This window comes from Vigna unguiculata, chromosome 7 (assembly GCF_004118075.2).
Source record: "Vigna unguiculata cultivar IT97K-499-35 chromosome 7, ASM411807v1, whole genome shotgun sequence".
Taxonomy (NCBI): Eukaryota; Viridiplantae; Streptophyta; class Magnoliopsida; order Fabales; family Fabaceae; genus Vigna; species Vigna unguiculata.
The window spans coordinates 27,101,078-27,128,533 of record NC_040285.1 but is presented as its reverse complement, the minus strand read 5'-3'; the positions used below and the strand labels follow the sequence as shown (position 1 = coordinate 27,128,533).

The 27,456-nt window shown below is 32.7% G+C and overlaps 3 protein-coding genes across 3 annotated transcripts; 2 read left to right on the top strand and 1 right to left on the bottom strand.

Moving 5' to 3' along the window:
- The first annotated feature begins 9,697 nt into the window (after positions 1-9,697).
- On the top strand, positions 9,698-13,146 carry LOC114192640. The gene is made up of 5 exons (XM_028082416.1): positions 9,698-10,041; positions 10,897-11,186; positions 11,298-11,387; positions 12,221-12,570; positions 12,651-13,146. The coding sequence occupies exons 1-5, from the start codon at positions 9,792-9,794 to the stop codon at positions 12,913-12,915; spliced, it is 1,245 nt and encodes a 414-aa protein (XP_027938217.1). The 5' UTR covers positions 9,698-9,791; the 3' UTR covers positions 12,916-13,146.
- Positions 13,147-14,528: 1,382 nt separating this feature from the next.
- Positions 14,529-16,185, bottom strand: LOC114192391 (rubisco accumulation factor 1.1, chloroplastic-like). The gene has a single exon (XM_028082098.1). It carries the CDS (start codon positions 16,022-16,024, stop codon positions 14,684-14,686), a length of 1,341 nt encoding a protein of 446 aa, XP_027937899.1. The 5' UTR covers positions 16,025-16,185; the 3' UTR covers positions 14,529-14,683.
- Positions 16,186-18,951: 2,766 nt separating this feature from the next.
- LOC114191348 (ethylene-responsive transcription factor 1B-like) lies at positions 18,952-19,528 on the top strand. The gene has a single exon (XM_028080518.1). The coding sequence runs from the start codon at positions 18,977-18,979 to the stop codon at positions 19,526-19,528; it is 552 nt and encodes a 183-aa protein (XP_027936319.1). The 5' UTR covers positions 18,952-18,976.
- Positions 19,529-27,456: the final 7,928 nt, after the last annotated feature.

Sequence of the window (27,456 nt, the reverse complement as noted above, 5' to 3'; positions counted from 1 at the left end):
CAAGTGTAAAGATTTAATAAATTGTTTGAATTTATAAGCAATATAATTGAAATAAAATGTTAATACATTGTTATTTGAGTATAAAATTATAAATAAAAAATTAATTATTCAAATTTTATTTTAGAAAATTTATCATTTTTTAAAAGCTCTTTTTTGTCTTTTCTTAAAATTTATGAAAAATATGTCTTTTTTTTTCCTTCTTAAATTACAGTTCAGTATAAGTATCTGGTGGAGAGTAGAACATTTCTTCCTGATCATAAATGGTTTATGAGTAAGTTTATGTTTGTCCTCTAAGTAAAGATGAATTTGATTAGAGTTTTTTTAAATTATGAGTAAGTATATTTAAATTATTGATTAAATATTTTTTATACAAAATTAGTTTTTCTATGAGAAGTAGATTTGAGAGCTTAAACTTTAGTAAAATAAGTCTCAAAAAAATTAAACTTTTTGTTATGAATTAATGATTGTCCATTGATTTGATACATTTACTCATATGATTCATTACTCTCTATGGTAAATATTTGTATTAACTAAGTTGATTTGTTTCCTTTATGGATTACATATTGTATCTATAAATAGGACTCTTCCTATGAATAATAATACACAGATGAGTTGCTCCCTATTCTCTCATTCTCTATTCTCTATTGTTTCTTCACTATTATCTATTATTCTCTTTATTATTCACTTTATTTCATAACACGTTATCAGCACCATGCTCCAACCAATTGAGGACTAGTGGAAGCTTTTTCTCTATAACGACAGTGTTATGCGTGTCTCAATCCAGGCTCTTTCTAATCCTTTCTCAAATTATAATTTTACCTTATATTCTTCCTCTTGTGATAAGAATTATTTAACTTTATCAATTTTCATCTTCGTCTTATTATTTTTATTTTTATTATGACGGTGATTATTATTATTATTATTAATATTATTATGTTATATGCTAGTTCTAAACACGCGAAAAGTTGCAAAATTTGGATTTGTGACTCTGGATATTACAAGGAAGAATTCCTTATATTGGAATTTTAAATGTTGAAATACATTTATATGCAATTGATATTGGGATACCATTGAATAAAGAAATAAAGCATCTAAGCAATTAATTTGCTCATGCGACAAAAATATTGTGAAAAGAGATTTCACAAATATTATGAATTTATTTCATGCCTATGTATGGCTGGCTGGACAAAGCAATAAAGCTTTTGATGAAAAATTATGAGATCCGCCTAATCTGCTCCATTCCCAGAAGTGAATGCAGCAATAAATATTATGAATTTATTTCATGTCTTTGTATGGCTGAACAAAGCAATGAGCTTTTGACCTCAAGAAAATCATGAAACATGTCCAAACTGGTTCTACTTCATTCCCAGAAGTGAATGCAACAACATTTTGTTTATATTTTCATGATCGTGATCGTGATTTTGATTATGGACATGATTATAAAGAAAATTTCAAAGACACATTTTGTTACCAGAAGTGGCACAATAATGTGAAAAAAAAGGAAAATGTGAAAATATTGACAAAAAGATGAAAGTATATATTATCATTACGGTGGTAAAGACCATTTGAGTTGTACTTATTGTACACCAGAGCATCTTACAAATAATGAGAAGAACATAGAAACACACTTTGCTTATGAAGATGGTGATTCTGATTATGGCCATATGGATGCTACTCATAATATTGTTATTTTCTTTGCTAAAGCAAATGAAAGCATTGATCACCTAATTGATTATGAGAGTGTTGAAAAAAATAAATCTCATATTGATATTTACGTTTATATGAAAAACGAATGTTTGCACTAGTACCAAAAAGATATGTGTCTTATTGATAGTGCAACAACTTATACAATTCTCAAGAGTAATAAATTTTTCTCTTGTTTGATAATGCGAGACATCAATGTTAGTATTATTTATAGTACTACAAATATATTTGAAGACTCTAGAAGAGCTATTATACTTCTACCAAGAAGTTGAATAGAAACTTATTAAGTTTCAATGACATTTGTCTAAATGGATATTATATTGAGACAAACAATGAAAAAGCTATGAAATATCTTTATATCTCTATGATTGAGTTGAAAAAGAAAGTGTGTTGGAGAAATTATCAACATTCTCTTATAGTTTGTACTACAAGTTTATTAGTACAATTAAAATGTATGTCATAGTAAACCAGAAGTTTACAAATCAAAATGATTGTCTTGTTTGACATGATCAGTTATTATGATGCGAAAAAAAAAGGGTTGAAAAACTCATGTGGACATGTTTGAAGCGTGATAGACCTATTGGTTCCAAATATAAAAACTCTTGAATGAGAAAGGGAGCTAAAATGCAAAATGACCTAATCGAAAAGGTTAAAATCCCAAAAGATTCATTTGACATAATTAATGGTTCGGTTCCAGAAGAACCTCAAGTACTTGAAATTGTTGAAATGATGAGATCTCAATAAATTATGTCATGAATCATAGAATATGGAACCAAAATAAAGTTAACATTGGCAAAAATTTTACTTATAACATAGCGATGAATGTTATGAATGACAATGAGGATCAATAAGCAATGATCATTGAAGATTGTCGACGAAGAAAATATTGGCCAAAATGAAAAATGCAAAGAAGCAAATTGTATTTGCTTACTGAACGAAAGGTTTTTGGACGTATAGTTCGCACACCTGAAGTTGTGAAACTTGTTGGGTACATATGGATTTTTGCGCAAAAATCAAATTAAAAATGATGAAATTGTTAGATACAAAGCATAATTGGTTGTTCAAGGTTATTCACAAAACCTTGTATTGATTAGTGAAAAAACATGTTCACTAGTATTTGATGCAACAACATTGCAATATTCGATTATCCTAGTTGCACAACAAGGTTTGCATTTACATCTAATGGATGATGTTACAACCTATTCGTACGGTTCTTTTGAGAATCATATTTATATGAAAATCCCTGAAGGATTTTATTTGCCCAACAAGACAAATTCTAAAGAGGGTTATTCAATAAAATTGAACATGCTCTTTTATTGATTAAAGCAAGGATGTGTGTGGTATAACCATCTTATTGAGTTCTTATTAAAACAAGGATATGGAAATGATCCTTTTTGTCCTTGTATCTATATGAAAATATTAGAAAATCAATTTTTCATAATTATTGTTTATGTAGATGACATAAACATTGTTGAAACTACTAATGAGCTCACAAGGCAATTGAAAGAATTTGAGATGAATGATCTTTGAAGGGCAAAGTCTTGTTTGAAATTAGAAATTGAGTATTTAAATAAAAGTATTTTTATACATCACGAGGCTTATATGATTAAGGTGCTTAAAATGTTCTAAATGGACAAGTCATGTCCATTATGCACTCCAATAGTTGTGAGGTCGTTAGATGTTGATAAAGACTATTCTTAGACCTCAAGAAAATGATGAAGATCTTCTTGGTCTAGAAGCACCATATCTTAGTGTCATAGAAACACTAATGTATCTTGCGAATTATACTCGATCTAATATTGCATTTGCTATAAATTTGTTAAGCAAGATATAATTCTTCAACTACAAGAAGAAAATGGTTTGGAGTAAAACATATACTTTGTTACTTTAAGGGTACTACGAATATGAGCTTATTCCATCCAAATGATTCAGATTCAGACCAATGGGTTATGGATATGCATGTTATTTTACATATTCTTACAATGTCACAATGGTTGATCACAAACAAGATGTTTGTTCACATGTGGTAGCACAATGGTTTCATGAAGGTATATGAAACAAACCATAGTAGCAACATCGTCTAATCATACAAATTACGAGGAAAGTTGTGAATATGTTTGGTTAAGGTTTATAATTCAACATGTGCAAGAAACTTGTGACTATTCCCGAGAAAGATGGAATCAACAACCATATATAAAGACAATAGTGTATTGTTCAATTGAAAGGATGATATAGATATCCAAAAATTCGTTCATCTGAAAATATGACAAGTCTATTTGTAAAGTTTTTTCCAAGAAAAACTTTTGAGCAAATGACTCACAAATTCGGACTCTGTCACCTTAATGATGTAAGTTTACATGAGGGGGAGAAATAGAATATGTGATGAACAATATTGTATTAAAGAATACAGAATGTTGTACTCTTTTTCCTTCACTAGGTTTTTTTTTATCCCAAAGGGTTTTTCCTAGTAAGGTTTTAACGAGGCACATTCTTTATCAATGGACACTCAAGGGGGAGTGTTATGAATTAATGATTGTCCATTGATTTGATACATTTACTCATATGATTCATTACTCTCTATGGTAAATATTTGTATTAACTAAGTTGATTTGTTTCCTTTATGGATTACATATTGTATCTATAAATAGGACTCTTCCTATGAATAATAATACACAGATGAGTTGCTCCCTATTCTCTCATTCTCTATTCTCTATTGTTTCTTCACTATTATCTATTATTCTCTTTATTATTCACTTTATTTCATAACACTTTTAAAATTTTAATAATACATAAGGATAGAATAATTGAATTTTCTTATGTTACTTTTTTCGCAATAATAAGTATTTTATGTACAAATATTGTTTGATAAAATTGATTAAATTTATATATCTTGAAAGTGTAAAAATATGATATTTTAGTAGTTTAATTCTAAAATTTGGATTCTGATGATGTAAGAGTTATCAAAGGATTTAAAGTTTCGTTACATTACAAGAAATTATTAAATTATCGACATAAAAAAATATCAATAATAGATTTCTTAGTAAAATCTATTTGAAAATACAATTTTTACTATTAATAAAATATTTATTAATAATAAATTTGTTGGTAATTTATAATTTTTATTATGATATTTTTGTTAATAAATTTTATCAATAAAGAGAGTGTCAAAGTTCCGATTTGAACTTTAATTATTTAACGGTAAAATTTGTCAGGAAAACTTCAGTAATCGATTCTTATTAAATTTGTCGATAAATGATACTTTTAACAATTTGGATTAATGCGAATTATGAGTAAGTTTATATTTGTCCTCCAAAATTGTTATATGCATTTTAATTGTATGCACAGAATTATGACTTCCACGTATCATATTTGTAAGCAAATTTAGTTTATGACCATAAATGCATGTTCAAATTATTGATTACAGATTTTTTACATTAAAAAAAAAAAAAAAGTCTTCTACGAGAGAAGTATAGTTGAGAGTTTTCAATAATACATTAGATAGAAGATCTAAATTTCTTGGATGTAAATAATAAATATTTTGTGTAAACATGTTATTTGTTAAAAAAAATGTTAAATTTATATGTTTTGGAAGTGTAAAAGACATTTTAATTTCATATTAAAATATTTATTTTGATCTTTAAAGGATTTTCAAAATGATGTTGAGCTTTGTTATGCTACAAGAAATTATTAATTATAATTTTTATATTATCAAATTCGATGAAATATTTTTATTAATTAAATTATGTAAAAAGAGGAAAAAAATAAAAGAAAACAAGAAAACAAGAAAGAAAAAAAAAGGGTTAAATATGTTTTTGTCCCTCAAGTTTCAGTGAATTTTGGAATTAGTTTCTCTTCAAAACTTTATACCAATTTAGTCATTCATCATATACGTGAGTTTAGTTATTCTTACCAAATTTTGTTAGGTTTATTTGACACTTTAAACGCATTTTATGATAATATTTGAGTTAACATTGAGACGAAAATGTGTTCAACGGTATAAAAAATTCAAATATTATCATGAGATGTGCTTGAAACGTCGAATAAACTTAACAAAATTTAGTCAAAATGACTAAATTCACGCATTTTTTAAGATGAATGACTAAATTGATCAAAACTTTTAAAAATGAACTAATTTCAAATTTCATTAAAACTTTAGAGACAAAAACATATTTAAAAAAAGGTAGGAGATGACAAAACTAATTATGAAATTAAATATCAATTATATGTATTTATACCATAAGTTATATATATATATATATATATATATATATATATATATATATATATATATATATATATATATATATATATATATATATAATTTGTGTGTTTTGAGTTAATGAAATTAAATTCGAATTCGAATTGATGCAATAAATATAATTCAATCCATAAAATGTCTTATACTAACTACAATTAGATAATATAAATTATAACAAAAAAATCAAATTTATCTGTGAAAGAAAATCTGTCAATATATCAATCAATATTGCTGAAAATTTCGACTATGTACTTAAGTCATTTAAAGACAAAATGCTATTCATAAATTAATTTAACTAACTAATTTATTTAAAATAATTTTATATTTTAATGGAAAGTATCTAATATAATTATAATTTGTTCATATCTCCAAAATTGTAATTGCTTGAAATAAAATACATAAAACCCATCATGCTTATCAATATGTTATGTAAATTTAAATTAAAATACTATAAATAGATATGTAGTTATCACCCAATTTCATCCATATTTTTATAAATAAATAAATTGTAGAGTTCTATGAAAATAGTTGTATATTTTTGTTTTACTCTTTTTATATTCATTTATTTTTATAATTTCCAATACTTTATTTAGAACTTTTCTTTTCTTTCTATGACTTCTTCTAAGAAGTCTAAGCCTGTGTTCCAATGATTAGATGGATTTGGGAGAGAGTGTGAAGATAGATTTGTGTGGATTTAAGGAGATGAATATATGTGTTTTTTTGAGTAGATTTAGAGGATAAAATAAATGGATTTGAAGATAAATTTTATAAAAGTTAGTGAATGATTTGATTGATATAATAGATTTTAAAAAAGTTATAATAAATAAAATTTAAAATTTACTAAAATACCCTTCATAATAAAAATTTAATAAAATTAAAAATTAAAAAAATTAAAATTTAAGAATATTTTAATTTATTTTTATATATTAATTATATATATAAATATAAATTAATAATAATAACTACATATATTATTAATTTTTAATAATATTATAATAATTATTAATTATTATATACTTTTATTAATAATAATAATAATCATTTTATATATATTATTAATTATTATATTTTAAATAATATTTTAATTATTAATTATTATATATTACTGATTATATATTATTTATTATTATAATTTCTTTATATATATATATATAATAAATTATAATAATAAATAATATATATATATATATATATATATATATAATAATTAATTTAATAATTATTATTAATAATTATATTATTATGATATAATATAAAGTTAAAAAAGTAAAAGTTGATGTATCGGCTCAAATCTTTGTATTTGTGAGAAGATTTATTTGCGAAGTATTTTTTTAAATCCGTCTGTGTTCTTCCATTCTTATTCACTGATACGAACACGATTTTATAAATAATCCATCTCTTTTAATCGGTCTGAACAGTATAATATGTAGAAAAGAACACTGCCTAAGGGTCTATTCGCTTGGACAGATTATATTGTTTAAATAAATTTGCGAGCGCGGATTGATTCAATGTGAAGTGTTCCATTGCATGGATTTAAATGGATATGCGAGTGCGGATTCGAGGAATAGCCAATTTTTTTCATCCACTATAAAATAAGCAGATTAGAGAGGATTGCGACCAAATTACCGTATTTGCCCTCGCTTTTCATTTCAATTGCACTTCGCTTTTCATCTCCTCACATGCACATGCAGTACAATATTGTGGAGTTTGGGAGAGGCACCAGTGTGGGCACCGGTGTTGTCAGTGTGTTGTAGGGGCAGCAGGTGTTTGGGTGGTGAGTGGATGGCACAGGTGAGGGTGGTGAGCAGCACGGTCTGTTGCAGTGGTGGCAGTGGTGGTGAGGTGTTGTCATAGTGTAGGGGTGGATGGCACCGGTGTGGGGTGCTGAGTGAGAGAGTGATGGCACCGGTTACGTAACCGGTGCCTTGTTTTGAGAAGGGGCGACACCGGTTACGACACCGGTGTCATGCATATTTTTGTTTTTTTTTTTCATGCATTCCGTTTTGTGCAGGTGGACGTGGAGGAGCTGTTTGAAGTCGCCGGAGCTGGCGACTGGCGGAGGAGTTGTGAGTCTGGAGGTGAAGGTGGACGGCCAGACGTCCTTGTTCGCCGGTGAGACAACATTCTGACGTTTTTCATCCAAGTAAAAGTCAGCTACAACTTCAAGCTCTGCGTCTTCATGCGGTTTCACGAACCCTTCTGCTACCCATAGTTGGATCATTTCTCTTGCATTGATCTCATAATCTTCAAGATACATTCCAAAATATAAAAAACAAGGCTTTAGCTTTAGAGGCAAGCTGTCGTAACTCAACCTCAGTATATCCATCACCTCACTCTTGTCCTTAGTTGGATGCCCTCTCATTTCCTTCATGTAAAAATTAATTGAAGAACATCAATTCAAAAATTCATCTTTTTTACACAAGGGTATTATGGTAACTTAATAAATATATCAATTTTAACATATAATTTTATCTATTACATCAATCAAAATTTTCACTAACTTTCATAAAAATTATCTCCAAATCCACTCACTTTACCCTCTAAATCCACTCAAAAAAACACAAATATCCATCCACCTAAATCAACACAAATTCATCTTCACACTCTCCCCTATATCCATCTATAAAAAGGAACACACCCTAAGTGTTTGCGTTTATGAATGTAAGATTTACAGTACGATATTGAGATATATTTCAAAGTATATATTTAAACTAGTAAAAAAATGGCTTAATATCTAATTTAGTCATTAATTTTATTCGATTTTTTAAAAAGTTCTTTAATTTTTTATTTGTTCAATTCAATCTTTTAATTTCGTAATGATGTTTAATTTAATTATTATATTAAATTGACGTTAATGTTGTGTCCGTACAGTATCACGTGTTATGTTATTGTCACATGACAATGTTTGTTTTTAATTTAGTCCCTTTATTTATAAGTTCGATTCAATTTGGTCATCTCTTTTTTTTAAAATGAAACAATTTGATCTTTTCCTAAATTGATATCAAATTAGTAATGAAACTTAATTACAACTTATATAAACATGTTAAAATGTTTTTTAAACATTTATATATCAAATTATTTCATCTAAATATTCAAATTTCATTTTAAATATTAAAAATGTAAATGTAAAGTACACTTGTAATTTGTAAATGTTTAATGTGACAACTATTTTTAATGTGACGAATGTCACTTTATATTTATATTTTTTAATATTTTTAAAATATTATAAGTTTAAATAGGAATTATTTTTATGTAAAAATTTAAAAATAAAATAATTTAAATATTTAGACGAGATGTTTGATGTATAATTATTTTTTAAAAAATAACATGTACATATAAAATATATATATATATATATATATAAATAAGTTTTAGTTAAGTTTAATTACGAATTTAATCTTAAATTTAAGATGACACCAATTATTTCATTTTAAAAAAATAAATTTAATCAAAATTATAAATAAGAAAATGTATTAACATTAATTAACCGAAAATATCAGTTAAATATTTTTAAACAATTAGAGGACTAATTTAACAAATAAAAAATTAGAATTTTTTTTAAAAATTTGAATAAAATGAGAGGAAAATATTAGATATTAAACCTAAAAAAATCGAGTTATATTTGATTCATTAAAATAAAATCGGCATTACTTTTGTAAGATCGAAAATAACATTATTTGATAATTTTGATATTTTATCATTGTTGATTTAATAAGCTTTTACATGTAATGGAATCTAACAAGAACAGAAAGAAGGAGCGTCTTAATATTTTTGAGTCGTTGAAAGGAAGAGTTTTTGAGGGTGAAGGAGAGCAAAAAGAGAAATTGTGATGGCAGACGATCTGTTTGAAGGATTGCCACCTCCTTCATCCAACATTATTGTTCCTCAACATCATCAACCTCAGCCAGAACCAATTGCTGTTGCTACCGACAACGATGGCAACACGGAATCCTCTGCAGTTCCGGCACCGAAGTCAATCCTCAAAAGTGCCCTCAAGCAATCCTCTGCAATTCCGCCTCCAAAGCCGATCCTCAAAAGTGCTCTCAAGCGCCCCAACCCTACTGAACCCGACACCCAAGGTCAACTTCTGCTTTTCCTTTTAATCATACTTTTCTATTCACTTGTTCTTCCAATTAGGGTTTCTCCAATTCCAACAATTACTTCCATTTAACTTGTATAGTGTTTATTTTTTTTCTTCGGCTTTCTCACCTCAACCCTGAGTTTCGTAGATAGGTTTTCCATTCCTTTTTGTTGTCTCTTCACTTTTTATGCTTCAACTATGAAACCAGTTGGAAGGACGCGTTTTATTCAACTCTACTTACGTTCCATTTGATAACATGGACGCATGGGAAAAATGTGTACGTCCATCGTGGCTAGAAGAATGGATACACACGGTCATTTAGCATTCAATCGGGACTGCAGAATTCAGCTTAAAGATCTATTTTCTTGGAATTCTCTGTTTTTTCTTTTCACACTGTCAACTTCAGTAATTTCAGCCTTTTATATGTAGTGGGGTAAAGTGTTGTTGTTATTAATGAGAATTTACTTGATTATATCATTCTTTAGCAGTTCCGTATATTGTTTTTTCCAAAAAAAAAAAACTCTATTTGAGCTTGCCTTGATGTTCCTAAACAAAAAGAAATCTGTTAGGTTGCGAATTTGAGCCCTACTTGTTTCTTTGGGGTGAGGTAAATGTAAGTTCCTCTATAAAAGTGCTTTCTGAGACGGAAAATTTTCCCTGCCTTGGACTGGGTGCCATCCCTCCCCCTTGAATTTACTTAACAAAACAAAGGATGATAATTTAGTTTGATTTTCTCGTGGTTTTAAGAATGCTGCTATAATTGCATTAGTATTTTTGTATTTGCTTCCCAGTTAAATGATGGAGTTGGGATTTTTTTTTTCACGAAATTCTGAATTATCTATTGTAATTTCAGCTGCAGCGCCTAAGAAAAGCTTGAAATTCAAAACCATGACGGATGCTTCTGAAGCTCAAGTTATTGATGCCATGCAGAAGATATCTTCGCACATCAAGAACCCTTCAAAGTTTAGTAAGGCTGCAAAGCTTGCTGTACAGCTCATTCAGGCAGGAAGTGTAAAGGCAGAAGTTAGTGATTATTTTTTTGCTATATTAGAAGCTGCAATGTCATCATCCATAACTTGTACAGATCCTTCGGTTCGGGCAGATTACCATTGTCTGTTCTCAGCAGCTCAAAACGCCAAAGAAGTAAGATTACCTTTTTGTTGCAGATATTCATAATTCGTTCTTAGGAATTTGTATTTTCTCAGGGAGGGTGTGCGAAAGATTTTTTGACTCCAACCTATCCTTTAATTTCAGCACCTCAATAAGAAGCAAAAGAATCAACTGGCAGCATGGACAATTAATGCGGTGGTGGCAAATGATTTATACACAGATGACAGCTTTGTGGTATGATTCTCATTGAATTCTATGTTAAACTTGGTGACAACTACGTTCTTCCTATTCGAGACATTGAGAAGCATATTGGAATGATGTGCAATTACTTTGGACATGTAATGCTGTTCCAATCATCACACAATGAATAGTATTCTTTTATTTGTGTATTGTCCTTTTATTTGTTCATAATTTCATAATATTCATGTACAGTTTTCATTACTTTGATGTAGTTATCTTCGAAGTTGTCATTTCACATATCAATTCATTAGTTTTTCATCCACATGAATTGTGACAAAAGATGGATCCAGGTGTCTCGGCATAGTATTTTGAATATTTGGTTTTACTGGCTGGAGTCAAAATGTATTGGAAAGGAGAAGTCTTTTGGAGCAATGATAAGATTAATTGTCAAGTATATGACTGATTGATAAGCATAGTCATGTCCAATACAGGCATCCACTGTGTTCACCCTTTCTATACTTTGTGATAGATGCATAATGGGGCGTGGGAGTTCATTGGTGCATTACTAGTTGTGTCTCCTCTCGCAAGTTGACACAAATTCACTGAATCAGGGGGACAAACTTCTTGATTTTTGGGTGGTGGGAATTTGTCTTGGTTGCAAATAGCAATGTTCTTCATTTAAGTGAACTGTTGAATTCCCTGGCATGGTTCTCTGCTAGCTAATACTTTGACTTTGTATATTTTTGGAGGGACTATTGATGTGTCAAATTATTTGCTGTGAAAAAATTGTTGTTTATTGTTGTTTATTATAGATCTAACATAGAATAATTGGATCCATACACATTATTTCTTCTTTACTCATGAATTGTTTCCTACTTTTTGTACAGTTTTCTAAAGCAGCTGGGAAAATCAAGGAAATTATATCTAGTCTTCCTGTTGCAACAGAGGAGGAGGATGCAGAGGAAGCAAAGTCTCTGAAAGATAGCACAGTTATAGCAGATGAAGGTGGTAAAACAGCTGCCACAGATAATGATAATGAAGGGAAGGAAGCTGACCCATTTGGACTTGATGCTCTTATTCCTAATTCCACAAAGAAAGGTGAAAAATTAAAGGCAAAGAATGAGGCAGCTGTGGAAATAAGGGAGGATGAGGAAGAAACCAAGAGATTCCTCAAGTCACAAAGAGAAGCCTTGATAACATGTTTAGAGATTGCTGCCCGGCGTTATAAAATACCCTGGTAAGTGCTGTTACTGTTTCCTATTGTATTATGTCTTTTTCACACATTTTGAAATTGCTAGTTATCATTTTTCTATCCAGGTGTCAAACCGTGATTGATATTTTGGTGAAACATGCCTCTGATAATGTGTCAAGATTTACAGCTAGTCAGAGGGATGCCGTTGGGAAATTGTGGGCTTCAATACGGGAGCAACAAACTCGTAGGAAGCAAGGGAAGTCAGTTAATGGAAAACTTGATGTAAATGCTTTTGAATGGCTTCAACAAAAGTATGCTAATGAAAAGATTAGCATCAGGCATTCTGTTGGAGCTAGCGGAGACCGTCGAGCCCAACAATGGCTTGGTTAAATATTCTTCTGAGGTCAATGAATGTGAGAGAGGATGATGGTCACTGTAAAACTGTTCAAAGAGAGAAAGAGGATGCGTCCTTGCCATTTCATTGAGTGTTGTAACATAAGTAGGTCTCAGACATGTCTCTTGATTGTGATTTCTTCAGAAAACAATTTGGTTAACTTCAGAAAAGGTGATTTCTCTACCTTTTTTATTTGTGCTGATTTAAGCTAATTATTTGTTTCAAAACATGCATAGCCTGCTCTGGCATCTGTTTACTAAAACAATTCGAATGGAATTTGATCCCGAAATGAAATCTTGTCGGTATAGATATATTAGAAAAAGAATTATAAGTTTAATTCAGTGTTACAAAATTGGTTTTAATGTTTCTCAATACATTTTTCTCATGTCAAAGTATATGCATATCAATTTAAAACTAAATTTAATTTTATAAATCCGATTTGCAAGGTCAGAAATGCATTCATTTATATATCATAAAGTTGATGTGTAATATTCAACTAAATATAATTGTTACATGATATTAGAGACTTTCATGATCTAAAAAAGCAAGTGTGTAAAACAATTTGGATTTATTTTGATAATCAATTGACATTTTAGTTTGAAATTTCATTAATGAATGGCATATATCTTCTTATCTACGACATTTTTTTTAATTAAATTTTGAAATACTCATCTTGGACACTTTTTAAATTTAAGACCTTTAAAATACTAATGAATTGTAAAATTTTATGAGTTGCTATATTAATATACTCTCAACTTTTTGAACTTGGGCACATTTATTCCAAATAACTCAAATTAAGTAAATAGCAGTGATAAACAAGAAATATACAAAAAAAAAAAAAAACAGATAAGTGATGTAATAAAAAATAACAAAGTCAAGTAAAAGTGAGATGAAACGAAAAAACAAATAAGTATATGGTTCCAAATTAGTTATTCTTAAATATATAATTGTAAGTCATAATAGGTAGGGCTTTGTAATCCATGTACTGCTCCAGAAAGTGTATAAGGAGACAGAAAAAGTGGGTTCAAGGACATCAGAAACAATTGCAGTGGATGATTGGAGGAGGAAAGCAGAGAAATGACGCTGGCTGAAATTATGTTGGTGGGATATAATGAACTCGTATTACAACTAAATGTTAAATACAGATTTTATCATATTTAAATGATGGTATATCTGTTATGAATTGTGAAGTGTCTAAACCATTAAAGCACCATGTTCTTGGTAACAGAGTGTCATCTCAATTTTCATTAACACGTTCCATTACCAGTGTACTGAAATTTTTTCATCAGTTAGATACCAACAAATTTTTCTTTTCAACAGTCAGAACATAACTTACCGATATATACATTACAGTTGATCAAGTGTTACATGCACAACATCTGATACACCTTAACCACCTCTAACTTTGGTATGGTTAATTCATATATACTTCACTGATAAAATTGCATGACAGGTTGAACCTTGCATGTCCTAGTTAAGTAGAAATGCACTGTATAGATCAAATGGTTATGGCCATTGTGCAAAAACTGGAAAACAACACAATCAAAGATTTTAAAAGAAACCACTCACTGTATTAACCCCACTTGAAGATAATGTAGAAAAGAGAGAGAAAAAAAAAACGCTTAAATAATTTTAATCATGTATGAAGAACAAAAGGTAACTGCATGTGATCCCAAATGAATATAATCTTATTTTGCATGACAAAAAAAGAGACAAGGGATTGATGAATGGAGAAAAACATATATATAATGAATTTGAACCCATTCACTCCCAATCTTCGTCACTCAATTGATCATCATCCTCTTCTTTAGGAGGTCTAACAACCAACAACACAGTTCCTAAACTCTGAGTGAAACCCTTCTCCTTCAATGTAGAACCCCTCTCCACCTTCAGACCCTTAGCATCACCATAACCATTCACAAGATAAAACCCACCATCAGAACCCACTTCTCTGTTACTCCTGTCAGCCACCACCAATATGGCCTCTTCCTTGTACCACCTATTAGCCTTCCACGGCAAAGCCCTCGCATCCGCAAACGACACAACAACACCCCCTTTTCCCAAACCCACCAATGGCTCCCACCCAGGCAACACCACCCACCTCCTCCACCCCTTCTCCGCCACCACCACGCCAAACTCCCCTTTACTCCTACACTCAAACGGCGCCTCCAACACCTCCCTCTCATCTTCTGCGCAAACCGGCAACACTATCACTGAACTAGCCTCCGCCACCTCCCCAATCCTCAACCTCACCACCGGAACACGCGTCGCTCCCTCCCCATCCTCTGCCTCATCCTTCTCCTCACCACTCCCTTGCAACTCCTCCAACACTACGTTCTTCGCCCTCTCCGTCTCCGCCACGCGCAGCGCCTGCTCCAGCGCCAAACTCCTCTGCTCCGACGGGTTCCTATGCTCCCTACCCTGCCGGTAGTACATAAAAGAGAGACAATCTCCTGGGAGAGTGTAATCAAACCTCTCCCACCCCTTATCCCCGCGCCTGCTCGGGAAATCCTTCATTGCGCGCGCCAGCTCCTGCGCCGCCTTCCCGTCACAGCGATTCTCGACGAGGAAATGCGCGGCGGCGACCCGCTGCGAAGCGCTGAGAAGGCGGATCTCGTAGAGGAGCTCGGCGCCGCCGGTCTCGAAGGCGGCGAGGATGTCGGGGTCGGCGTTGGACTGGACGAGGGAGTCGCGCACCTGCGCGGCGACTATGAGGCGGTTCTGCTCTACGCCGGAGATGCCGGTGGTTTCCTCGATGGTTGGAGGGGAGAAGCCTTGGCGGATGAGGGAGCTTATGAGGGGCGCGTACTGGTACCAGGCGCCGAGGCGGTTGGAGAGGATTTCGATTTGGGCGGCGAGGTCGAGGTTGCCGTATTCCGACGGGAGGGGTTCCGGCGGAGGGCGGAAGGGTTGGTAGACTTGCTGCTGCGGCGGCGGCGGCGGCTGCTGCCTCTTGAAGGAATAAGGGTTGATTATGGCGGATATGGGTTTGACGGAATGGCGACGGTTGGTGAATGATGGAGAGGTTATGAGAAAGAGATCATTGGGATTATTGGGTTTGAGGCTGAGAGTGTTTGCAGTGACAGAAGGCGAGAGGGAGAGCATGTTGCTGAGACTGTCTGCAAAGTGTTTGAAGATTGTTCGCACAGTGCTGAACGAACAATTTCCTTCGCCTTACCTTATCTCATTCATGCCACTCTCCTAAGATCTTTTTTCTGCTCATTCACTCATCTCTTTCTTAACTATCTTTTTCACCAGAAATAACTGTAGTATCATCAAAATATCTTATCTCCTCCTTCTTTCTAACCTTTTATTATGATATTAACAATTTAATTACAACAATAACTAACTATAATTTTATATTATAACAAATTCTTTATTTTAGTCCAACCTAGAGACCCATAACCGCAAAAACCGGAATTTCTTCTGCATCTCCCTTTTTATTCTTCTTGCACCCCCATAAAACCTTATAATCCAATTTTACCCCTCACTAAAATTACATGCATAAAATTACATGCATAGTAGACCCTTCCGTTCTTCTTCCTCATCAAACGTTTGGATGACAAAAAACTTATAAGATCAAAATCTTTTAAATTGAAGGCCATCTGTTTTGTGCTTCTCGTTGGTGTGATATGAAAGCTGTGATTATACGGTTGCGTCAAACTTCTGGATTTACTGTACCAAATTCATTTTTTTAATACATTTTGGAACAAACATTCGGGAACATATATTTATTCCAAAATGTATCAATCGATATAAAATTGAATGTCAATGTTTTGGAATATATTTTTGTATACTGGGATAAGTATTCTGAAAAGCATTTTTTAATTTGAAAATATCTTTTAAAATGTTTATTTTGAATATATTTTTTTTATATGTTTTGAACAGAGTATTTTGAGAAATATTTTTAGATCTTGAAATAAGAGGGGTAATTTAGAGATTTCAAATTATATAAGTGTTATGAATAAAATCTTTAAGACACGTCTTATAAATGATAATGATGTGTTCCGTGTTTAACACATATTGAATATTGATCAATTATGTTCAATTTAAAAAATATTTTTTTGTTTTTGACATAATTTTGATATGACTCTAACATATTATTAATGACCACAAATCTAATAATTTTTTAAAAAATTCATAAATTTGTAAATTTATTACATAAATTTCTATTATGATGATTAAAATAAAAAATAAATCTTGAACCATCATTGTTTTTCACTTTTTGAATATTGAATAAATAGATTAAATTCAATTTTATCTTAATTGATATTTTCAAACTAATATAAATATACACATTGTCTCTCCTATCCTGCATTTATATATATTTTTTAATTTAATCATATTCGTATCCGAACAACATAATTCAAAATAGAAGCTTACACAAAAAAATATAATACAAAAGTATAAATTGTTTTCCACAAAATCACATGTCTCGATGTTCAAATCTAAATTTGTGCCCGAAAAAAAGTATGGGATGGGCGAGAATCCATTCTAAATATACCCTAAATGAGAAATATTAATGAATATAAGCAGGGATGACAATGCGGGCTGGTCTAGCCCATTTAGACTCGGTCTGCATAAAGCTCGTACATCGCGGGTTGGCCTATCCCGCATAATTTATGTGAACTACAATCACTAGCCTGTCCTGACCCGCACTTGGTTCGTAGCCCGCTTTTTTTTTTTTTTATGATAAAACTTTTAATGTGTAAAAAGTGAGAAACTTTAAAAAGTTCACAAAAGTAAAGATATTGGGGAGTTGGATGATAAATTGATAATTCAATATTTTCATCATATTCATATTCATACTATGACATCCACAATGTATTCATTAAGTTTTAACACATTAGAAATATATAATACTTGTATTTTTCAGTTAATGCAAGAGTCCATAAAAAAAATAATTAATATACATAAATACAAATTTTTTTTTACGGGTTACTGTGGACCTGCGAACTCACTACCCAGACCCACCCCGTAGTTTTTTTCATGTTTTTTTTCGCGAGCCTGCAAGCCAAGCCCTAATTGCCACCCCTATATACGCAGCAGTGATATAGATATTTAATTAATCGGTGATAAAGTAAATATAAGTATCATGGTTATGGTTTTCGACTTATAGGTGTATGTTATCAGGTTATCTGTTACTATTATTAGTGAAAAATGTTAATAATTGAATAATCGTGTAAATTTTGACCTTATATATTTCAATTTTCTAGTTAGATATATAAAATTAAATTAATTTTAAAACAATAATTTATTTTTAAATTTATATTTGATATAACTCTTTTAAATATAATTTTTAAAAATACTAAATTTATTTATATTAATATTTTAGTGAGTATTTTTATTTAAATTGTACTTTAAAATTAACTTTTTATTTAAAATTATATATGAGAACGAAACAATTTTTTTTAAACAAGACTAACAGTGGATGGACACTATATAGTCGATCCAAGTCATTGACATCTCTAAAAATATATGAGAAGGAAGAAAAGATCTTTGAAAGTCCTTTTAACGATAAAAGCCGTCTACGTTCAGAACGTATTTCCAAGATGCTTTTATGATTGCTTATCCCGAACGTCACTAAAGTTTAACCATAACCAATATTTTTTACTTCTAATTTTACTATAAAAGTTAATTAAATTAACTCATTTAATTACAAAAGGTAATAACAACAATCTTGATGAACTTCTAATTTTGTTGCTGTAAAAATACTTAAAAATAAATATATTACAGTCTCTAACTAACTAAAAAAAATTCACGAAAACAAACTATGAAACTGTACTTTTCCATTGCACTTGAAGAAAAAAAAAACATGACATCACTTTTCTCAAGCTATGATTATATTCTTTTTTTACCACACTTTTTTTATTAGTATTTGATATTATTCTTATTATTATTATTTTAAAATTCAAAAAGTTAACTTTTTTTTCTTTATATTATTTTAAACTTTATGAGTGTGATCTATATAAGCGCGCACGCACACACCATGGTATTGCAGATCCCTCCCACAATTCTATAACAAAAGAAGATCAACCATTAACAAATATTAAGCAAATGGAAAAGCTTTTCTTCACTCCATTCCCCAACTTGGAATACCCTTTGGATCAGTGTTCTATATTCCCATCACATCATTACCAGTCTCTTCTTCCCTCTTACGAAAATGGGTCCCTGGAAATGCTTCATGAAACACCATCCCAACACAAGGTTTCCTACAGAGGGGTTCGAAAGCGGGGACCTGGCAACTACGCGGCGGAGATAAGAGACTCTACGAGGAACGGGGCGAGGGTTTGGTTGGGAATCTTCGACACTGCCGAGGATGCTGCTTTGGCCTACGACCAAGCTGCAATAACAACACGTGGCGACAAAGCTGTTCTCAATTTCCCTCCTCATGTCGTTCTGCAATCGCTGCACAACATGGAGTTCAGGTTCCCCAGAGGCCTCTCTCCTGTTCTCGAACTCAAGAGGAGGAACTTGATGAAGAGGAGGGTGGGGCGCAGGAAGATGAGGAGACAAAAGCACATTGGAATGGAAAATATCGTGGTTTTGGAAGATCTTGGAGCAGATTATTTGGAAGAACTTCTCGCACTGTCTGAACATAAATTCTAGCTTTTTCAGTTTTTGAGAAAACCCTAGTAAGCAAGACGAATGTTTCCGGTGCCACATAACCTAGAGATAAGTGCCATCTCATGTAACATATATAAGACCAGAAATATGACGAATATATAGTATATAAATAATTGTAAATTTTATCTTATAAGTTGATTTTATACGGTTCAAATAGGTTTAAAGAACATTTTTTAAAATAATATCAGAACTATAAATTAGAGTTTATCTCAATAAGATGTGTTGTTTGTTAGATATATTGTGTCATTCACCATCTGTTTGAACCATCTTTAATATTTAGTTCTCTTGATGGAAAAAATGCATTATCAATCATCAATTAAGTACATTATGGTCTTTACTTCCAAAAATTATCATATTAACATAAAAATAAAATTAATACAATGAACACAAGAATATAATGTGAAAATTTCAAATACGAAGAAAAATCATCCGAGACACCTCAAAATACTTTACTACAGAATTATAAGAAAAATCAAACACTAATTCAAAATGTCTTTCTCTCAGGATAAATAACATCATGAACTTAGAGTTCATTATATAATCACCAACAGTCACCCCTAAGTGATCCAAGACGCGTTATTTTCATCATCCTAACAAGTTCCACACTCAATAAATATATATATATATATATATATATATATATATATATATATATATATATAATATATATATATATATATATATATATATATATATATATATATATATATATATATATATATATATATATATAACTCAATGTGAGTAATGTAAAACTCACAGGAGAAAAGAAAAATAAAAGAACTATCGGAGATGATTATAGTTGGTTACTTTCTTCGTCTTTTGTTGAAAAGGTGCTTTCTAAAATGCATATTGTTTCTTAACCGCTATATCTTTGAAAAATGACATGAAATGTTTTGGTGCAATCCGTGTAAGAGAGCTTTTATTACAGTGCTGTGTTCTTTCTAGTCATCTTTGTTTAGTTCTTCATAATTTCTGCTATTGCTTTTGTTATTTTGAATAAAAAAAATTAACTTTATTAATTTCATTCTTTAAACCTGCATAGTTTATCATTAGTTACATACTTTAAATATATAAAACAATGCTGATAAAATAATATATTATCACCTAAAAATAAATGTATATTGAAAACAATATTAAATACCGCACACTTAGAATTAAAAGTATTGGTGATCTGGTTGATTTGGTCTTGATATTTTTTATGGATCCAAATTATAACAAGGCTTGCATTCCAATCTAGTTTTTGTAGTTTGAATTGAAACATAATGTTTACATCTTTGATTTATTTTTAATTAGTATGTTTAGCCTGTGATGAGTTGTTTTTTAAATAATTTTATATAGTATTATATACAACAAAGTTATATTTTAAATTTTATATTAAAAATATATCTAGCTTTAGAAAATTAATTTGCAAGTAATTGTAATTTGTTTATTATGAGTAACGAATAAAAAAATAAAAAATAAAAACTAATATTTTTACTTTTAAATAATATCAGCAATTATGATTAGTTTTTGTTAGAAGAAAAATAATAATCAAGAAGTTAAAAAGTGGTTAGTATTTAAATATGAAAATTGTATATATAGTAATTTTGTTTTTTTACTATTTTTATAATGCATATATCAATCATAATTTTGTTTTGTATCAGTATAAATAATATTGTTTCCTCCCATTAGTATATAAGTGTGGATATTTATATATATATATATATATATATATATATATATATATATATATATATATATATATATATATATATATATATAATTGTTGAATAAAATATCTATATGTTTTAATAAATTATAATATTATTCTTCTATCATTAAAATTTATGTAATAAAAAACTATATAAAAAGGAAGGCCGCGCCAATTAGTATTTAATTGAGACTCTTAAATATTAATATTTTTTAAATTAAAAGTACAGTCAATTTGTTAAAAATTAATTGAGAATACTCCAACATATTACTTGCTACTTTATTAAGTGAGATCACAATATTATCATAATAAACTACTTTTTCAAACACCTATACATAACAGTTGAGATTAAAACAGATAAAATATGTTTGAGGGCTTGATTTGAATTCCCTCTACTATTCCTGATATTTATATATATGATGAAGGAGATACAAAAAAGGTGAAAAACTAAAGGCTGCAGCTAGGTGCTAGGTTAGAGGTTATCCAACACTCAACCTCCTAGCCTACACATCATGATTGCCTAGATATATTAATTACTCCTACACTCCCCCTCAAGCTGGAGCATACAAATTGTATGTACCCAGCTTGGAACAAATAAACTCAATTCGAGGTCCTCTTAATGACTTGGTCAACATGTCTGCGAGTTGGTCATTCGATCCCACAAACTCAGTACATATTTCCTTTGCCAATAACTTTTCACGAACAAAATGACAGTCTATTTCTATATGTTTTGTTCTCTCGTGAAACACTGGATTTGAAGCAATGTGGAGAGCAGCTTGATTATCGCAATACATCTTCATAGTCTTGATGTCACAAAACTTAAGTTCTTGAAGAAATTGCTTCACCCATATAAGTTCACATGTTAGTGATGCCATGGCTCTATATTCAGCTTCAGCTGTCGATCTAGCTACTACACTCTGCTTCTTACTTTTCCATGAAATAATATTACCTCCAAGGAATACACAGTATCCAGTAGTAGATCGTCTGTCATAGGAGATCCTGCCCAATCCGCATCACAATATCCAGAGACATGAAAGCTTCCTCGATCTTCATATAACAACCCTTGCCCGGGAGCCTTTTTTAGGTACCTTAGAATGCGGATGATAGAATTCCAATGGCCAACACATGGAGACTGCATAAACTGACTAACCACTCCAACTGCAAAGGATAGATCTGGCCTTGTAATGGTGAGGTAAATTAGTTTTCCAACCAGCCTCCTGTATCTTTCAGGGTCAGAGAATAATTCACCTTCTTCAGTTGTTAACTTTTGATTTGGGTCCATAGGACTCTCTACTGGTTTACAATCAATCATACCAGTTTCTTGCAGGATATCAAGAGCATACTTCCTTTGAGAGATTACAATGCCATGTTTAGACTGTGCCACTTCAATGCCCAAGAAGTATTTGAGGCTTCCCAAATCCTTGGTTTGAAAATGCCTACACAAGTGCTTCTTTAATTGAGATATGCCAACAATATCATTTCCTGTAATGACTATATCATCAACATATACTATTAGGTAGATACATTTCCCAGGAGAAGTATGCGAGTAAAAGACGGAGTGATCTGCCTCACTGCGTCTCAACCCAAAACTTTGAATAATGGAGCTGAATTTTCCAAACCAGGCACGTGGTGATTGTTTGAGGCCGTATAAAGAGCGATGCAATTTGCACACCATACCAGACTCCCCCTGAGCAACAAATCCAGGGGGTTGCTCCATGTAGACTTCCTCCTCAAGATCACCATGAAGGAAAGCATTCTTGATATCCAATTGATGAAGTGGCCAATGACGAATGGCGGCCATTGCAAAGAAGAGTCGAATAGCAGTCATTTTCGCCACAGGAGAGAAAGTGTCACAATAGTCAAGGCCATAAATCTGAGTGTACCCTTTGGCAACTAATCGGGCTTTGAGCCTATCAACCTGACCGTCAGAGCCAACCTTAACTGCATATACCCATCGACAACCAACTGCCTTCTTGCCCGGTGGGAGGGGCATGAGCTCCCAAGTGTGGTTGTGTTCAAGAGCTTGCATTTCTGCAATCATGGCTTGTCGCCATCCAGGATGATCAAGGGCTTCCTTCACATTTTTGGGAATAGGAACAGAAGACACTGAAGATAAAAAAGAACAATAGAAAGGCGACAATCTGTGATAACTAAGAAAATTATAAATAGGATGGGGGTTCCGAGTGGAACGAATACCTTTTCGGAGAGCAATGGGCCAACCAGAATTACCTTCATCAGGAGGCGTGGGAGCAAGAGACGAAGGAGAAGGATCTGAAGTCGAGGAGTCACCAAATTCTTGGATAATTGGGCTATCCGTCAGAGTCCTGTGTGGGAGGTCGGGACTCGGGAAGGTATCAGTAGGTGGGGATAGGGGCTCGGGAGTAGGTGGAGTAGGACTTGGGTTGACAGAGACATCTGAGATAGGGGACTCAACCACAGGAAGAGGGAGGACTTGTTGTATGACATGAGTGTCTTGAACAGAGGAAGAGAAATAAGGGGTTTGTTCAAAGAATGTGACATTGGCAGACATGTAGTATTTCTTGGTTTCAGGAGAGTAACACCGATACCCTTTTTGAAGACGAGAATAGCCCAAGAAGACACATTTGAGAGCACGAGCAGAAAGCTTATCTAGACCTGGAGACAGGTCGTGAACAAAACATACACAACCAAAAACCCGAGGAGGAATGTGAAAAAGAGGGTTATCTGGAAACAAGATGGAGACAGGGACTTTATGATTGAGAGAGGAGGAAGGCATCCGATTAATAAGAAAACATGCAGTTAAGAGGGCATCTCCCCAATGATGGACAGGGATATGAGCACCAAGCAAAAGTGTGCGAGCAGTTTCAACCAAGTGTCGATTTTTTCTTTCTGCTATACCGTTTTGCTGTGGTGTGTGTGGACAAGTGGACTGATGCAAGATACCATGTGAACTTAAAACTGCAGACAAAGCAGATGAGAAGTACTCTTTGGCATTGTCACTTCTTAAGATTTTGATTACTCGACCAAATTGGTTCTTGATTTCGTGTAAAAAAGATGTGAAGATGGATAACAATTCAGAACGATCTTTCATAAGATAAACCCAAGTACATCGTGAAAATTCATCAATGAAAGTAACAAAATACTTAAAACCAAAAGACGAAATACGACTAGGTCCCCAAATATCGGAATGAATGATGGAAAAACTAGAATTACATTGTGAGAGAGACTTTTTAGGAAAAGCAGATCTAACATGTTTGCCTAGTTGACATGATTCACATTCTAAGGTGTGGAGACCACTAAGTTCAGGACACATTTTTTTTAATTTAGACAAATGAGGGTGACCAAGTCGATCATGTAACACTTTAGGACTAGGAGCTGCAACACATGACACTCGTGGACGAGATCCAAAATGATATAAACCGTCGGCTTCATATCCTTCTCCAATCTGTCTCCCCGAACCACGCTCCTGTATAACAAAAGATTTGTGATCAAAGGTTACTGAACAGTTGAACAATTTGGTTAACTGGCTTAAGGAAATTAAATTAAAGGGACAATTAGGGACAAAAAGGACAGATTTTAGAGTGAGGGAGGGAGACAGGATGACTCGACCGACTCCCTTTGAGGAAGTTTTAGAGCCATTGGCAAGGGTTATAAAATGAGGTTTGTCTTGAAATGAAATGGTTGAGAACAAAGAGGTATTACCAGAGATGTGGTCAGAAGCACCGGAATCAATTACCCATGAATGGTGACTGTCAATGGATTGAGAAATGCAAGCTGTTGAAGTACTCGGGGCTTGAGATGATTGTGTCAGGCTGCTGGACTTGAGACGTAGGTACTCTTGATACTCGTCCTCAGTGAATTTGGACTCAGTAGTGTCAGCCTGAGAGACATTAGCAGTCTTAGAAGGAAAACCATGTAAGGAGTAACAGTTTTCTTGAGTGTGACCCATCCTCTTGCAATACGTGCATTGAGGACGTCCACGGCCTCCACGTCCACCTCCTCTAGGTCCACGTCCTCCTCTTCCTCGAGTAGCGGCCATAACAGATGAATCTACTCGAGCATGAGATTCTTGAATTTCAAGTGTTGGGACTTTTGGGACACGAATCATACGCTGGATCAGGGTGTCCATGGAAGGGACCTCATGAGAGGTCAACAGTTGATCTCTAATGTGATTGAAGTCTGGATGAATGGCGCGAAGAATCATCACCATATAGTATTTGTCCAGCTTCTTCTTCATTTCATCTGAAGCGTCGACTTCGAGAAACATCCGCAGGTCTTCCACGGCTGATTGTGCTTCATTCATGAAGGAGATCATGTCATGATTGGTCATTTTCAGAGATGCCAACTTGTTCGCCGAATCATATAGGCGTTGGATATCGTTGGCATAGATATTCTGAGTCCTCTTCCAAAACGAGTGACATGTTTTGAATGCCCTAAGAGACATTAACAGTCTCGGCTCCACGGATTGCCACAACAAGGCACACAATTGAAAATCTGCTTGCTTCCACTGTTCGGCTTTTTCTTGAGGCACATGGCTTCCGTCTTTCTCAAGGTGGTCATGATGTCCTTGACCAAGGAACCACATCTCGACAGCAGCGGACCAAGAGAGGTAATTTTGTCCATCTAGCTTCTCGGAAGTAATGGAAGGACTTCCAGAGAATGAAATAACACTTCCAGAGGCCATTTCTGATCAAGGGAACAAAAAACAGAGAGCAGAAACGCATAAACGCAAAAAACAGTGGAGATTTTTAAACGACCGAGGGAGATGTCCGCAAGGGTGACGTCTGGACCTCACTGAATCGGAGTTTTGAGGGTTGGAACAGCAGCAGAAGACTCCGGCGAGAGCTACGGAGGTGGCGCCGTGAGGTTCCGAGCAGCAGAAGGCGGCGCGTGGGCTGCACGCGCCTGTTCGCAGCGGAGAGAGAAGCGGCGCGTGGCGGCGCGTCGACGGGAGGCTGGTTCCGGCACCGGTGGGGTTGGCTGTCGCTCGGAGAGGCGCTCCAGATCCAGTGGTCGCCGGCGAAAACTGAGGTGGTCGGAGACGGCGGCCGGCGGCGAACAGTGGCGGACTGCGGCGGAACAGTGGCAGACAGCGACGGTTTTGTGAACAGTGACAGTGGGTAGCTTTGGATAGTGTTTTATGGCAGTGAACAGCTACAGACGGTGATTAACAGTGACGAATAGCGGCGGACAGCCGCGGACGATGGCAACAAGTGCCAATGGACAGACCAGACGGAAACCAGAGCGGGATCGACCCGCTCTGATACCAAGTTGAGATTAAAACAGACAAAATATGTTTGAGGGCTTGATTTGAATTCCCTCTACTATTCCTGATATTTATATATATGATGAAGGAGATACAAAAAAGGTGAAAAACTAAAGGCTGCAGCTAGGTGCTAGGTTAGAGGTTATCCAACACTCAACCTCCTAGCCTACACATCATGATTGCCTAGATATATTAATTACTCCTACAATAACTATATATATATATGTATATATATATATATATGTATATATATATACATATATATATATATATATATATATATATATATATATATATATATATATATATACATATATATATATATATGTATATATACATATATATATATATATATAAAAGATATTTTTAGATTTTTATTCCTGAAAAAACTAAATAGAAGTTTTAAAGTTCGAAATATTCGAAGTATATTTATAGAATTAGAAATAATTATTTTTTATCATGATATTTAGAAATTGTGAATTTTCTGAAGCAAGATAGAATAAAATTAAGAAATTTTATCTTAAGTAGGTCTTTAACTCAATTTTCAAGATCCAAATACTTATTGTATTAGTCCTAAGATCGAAATTTGATATCGCTAACAAATCTTAACTTTCAGGATTGAAACCTTCAAAAAGTGAAAAGTCTAATAATAATAATACCCACATTATGAACGAGTTAAATTCTTGTCCTAAAGATCCACTGTTTCATACCAATTTTTGATTAAGAAACAAAAATTTTATGCAGAAGTGTGATGAAGAAACATTTGAAACCCCAGAATCAAAATTTGTGGTTAACATAATTTATAAAACAGTATAAAATCATTTACCTTTCATAATTTTATGCATTGGTTGATTTCTAATTTATTTTTAAAATATATTTTTAGTCGATCTTAACACGAATGAAGACATAATGAATGTAGATCGTAGAGCGTGGGTCGGCGAGAGGTTGCTTTCATACCCTTTTGTCAAACCA

Coding starts and splice junctions, on each gene's coding strand:
- LOC114192391 (XM_028082098.1), bottom strand. CDS start 16,024: ATGCTCTCCCTCTCGCCTTCTGTCACTGCAAACACTCTCAGCCTCAAA.
- LOC114192640 (XM_028082416.1), top strand. CDS start 9,792: ATGGCAGACGATCTGTTTGAAGGATTGCCACCTCCTTCATCCAACATT. Junction 11,187..11,297: donor CAGCTCAAAACGCCAAAGAA/GTAAGATTACCT, acceptor CTTTAATTTCAG/CACCTCAATAAGAAGCAAAA. Junction 11,388..12,220: donor ACACAGATGACAGCTTTGTG/GTATGATTCTCA, acceptor CTTTTTGTACAG/TTTTCTAAAGCAGCTGGGAA.
- LOC114191348 (XM_028080518.1), top strand. CDS start 18,977: ATGGAAAAGCTTTTCTTCACTCCATTCCCCAACTTGGAATACCCTTTG.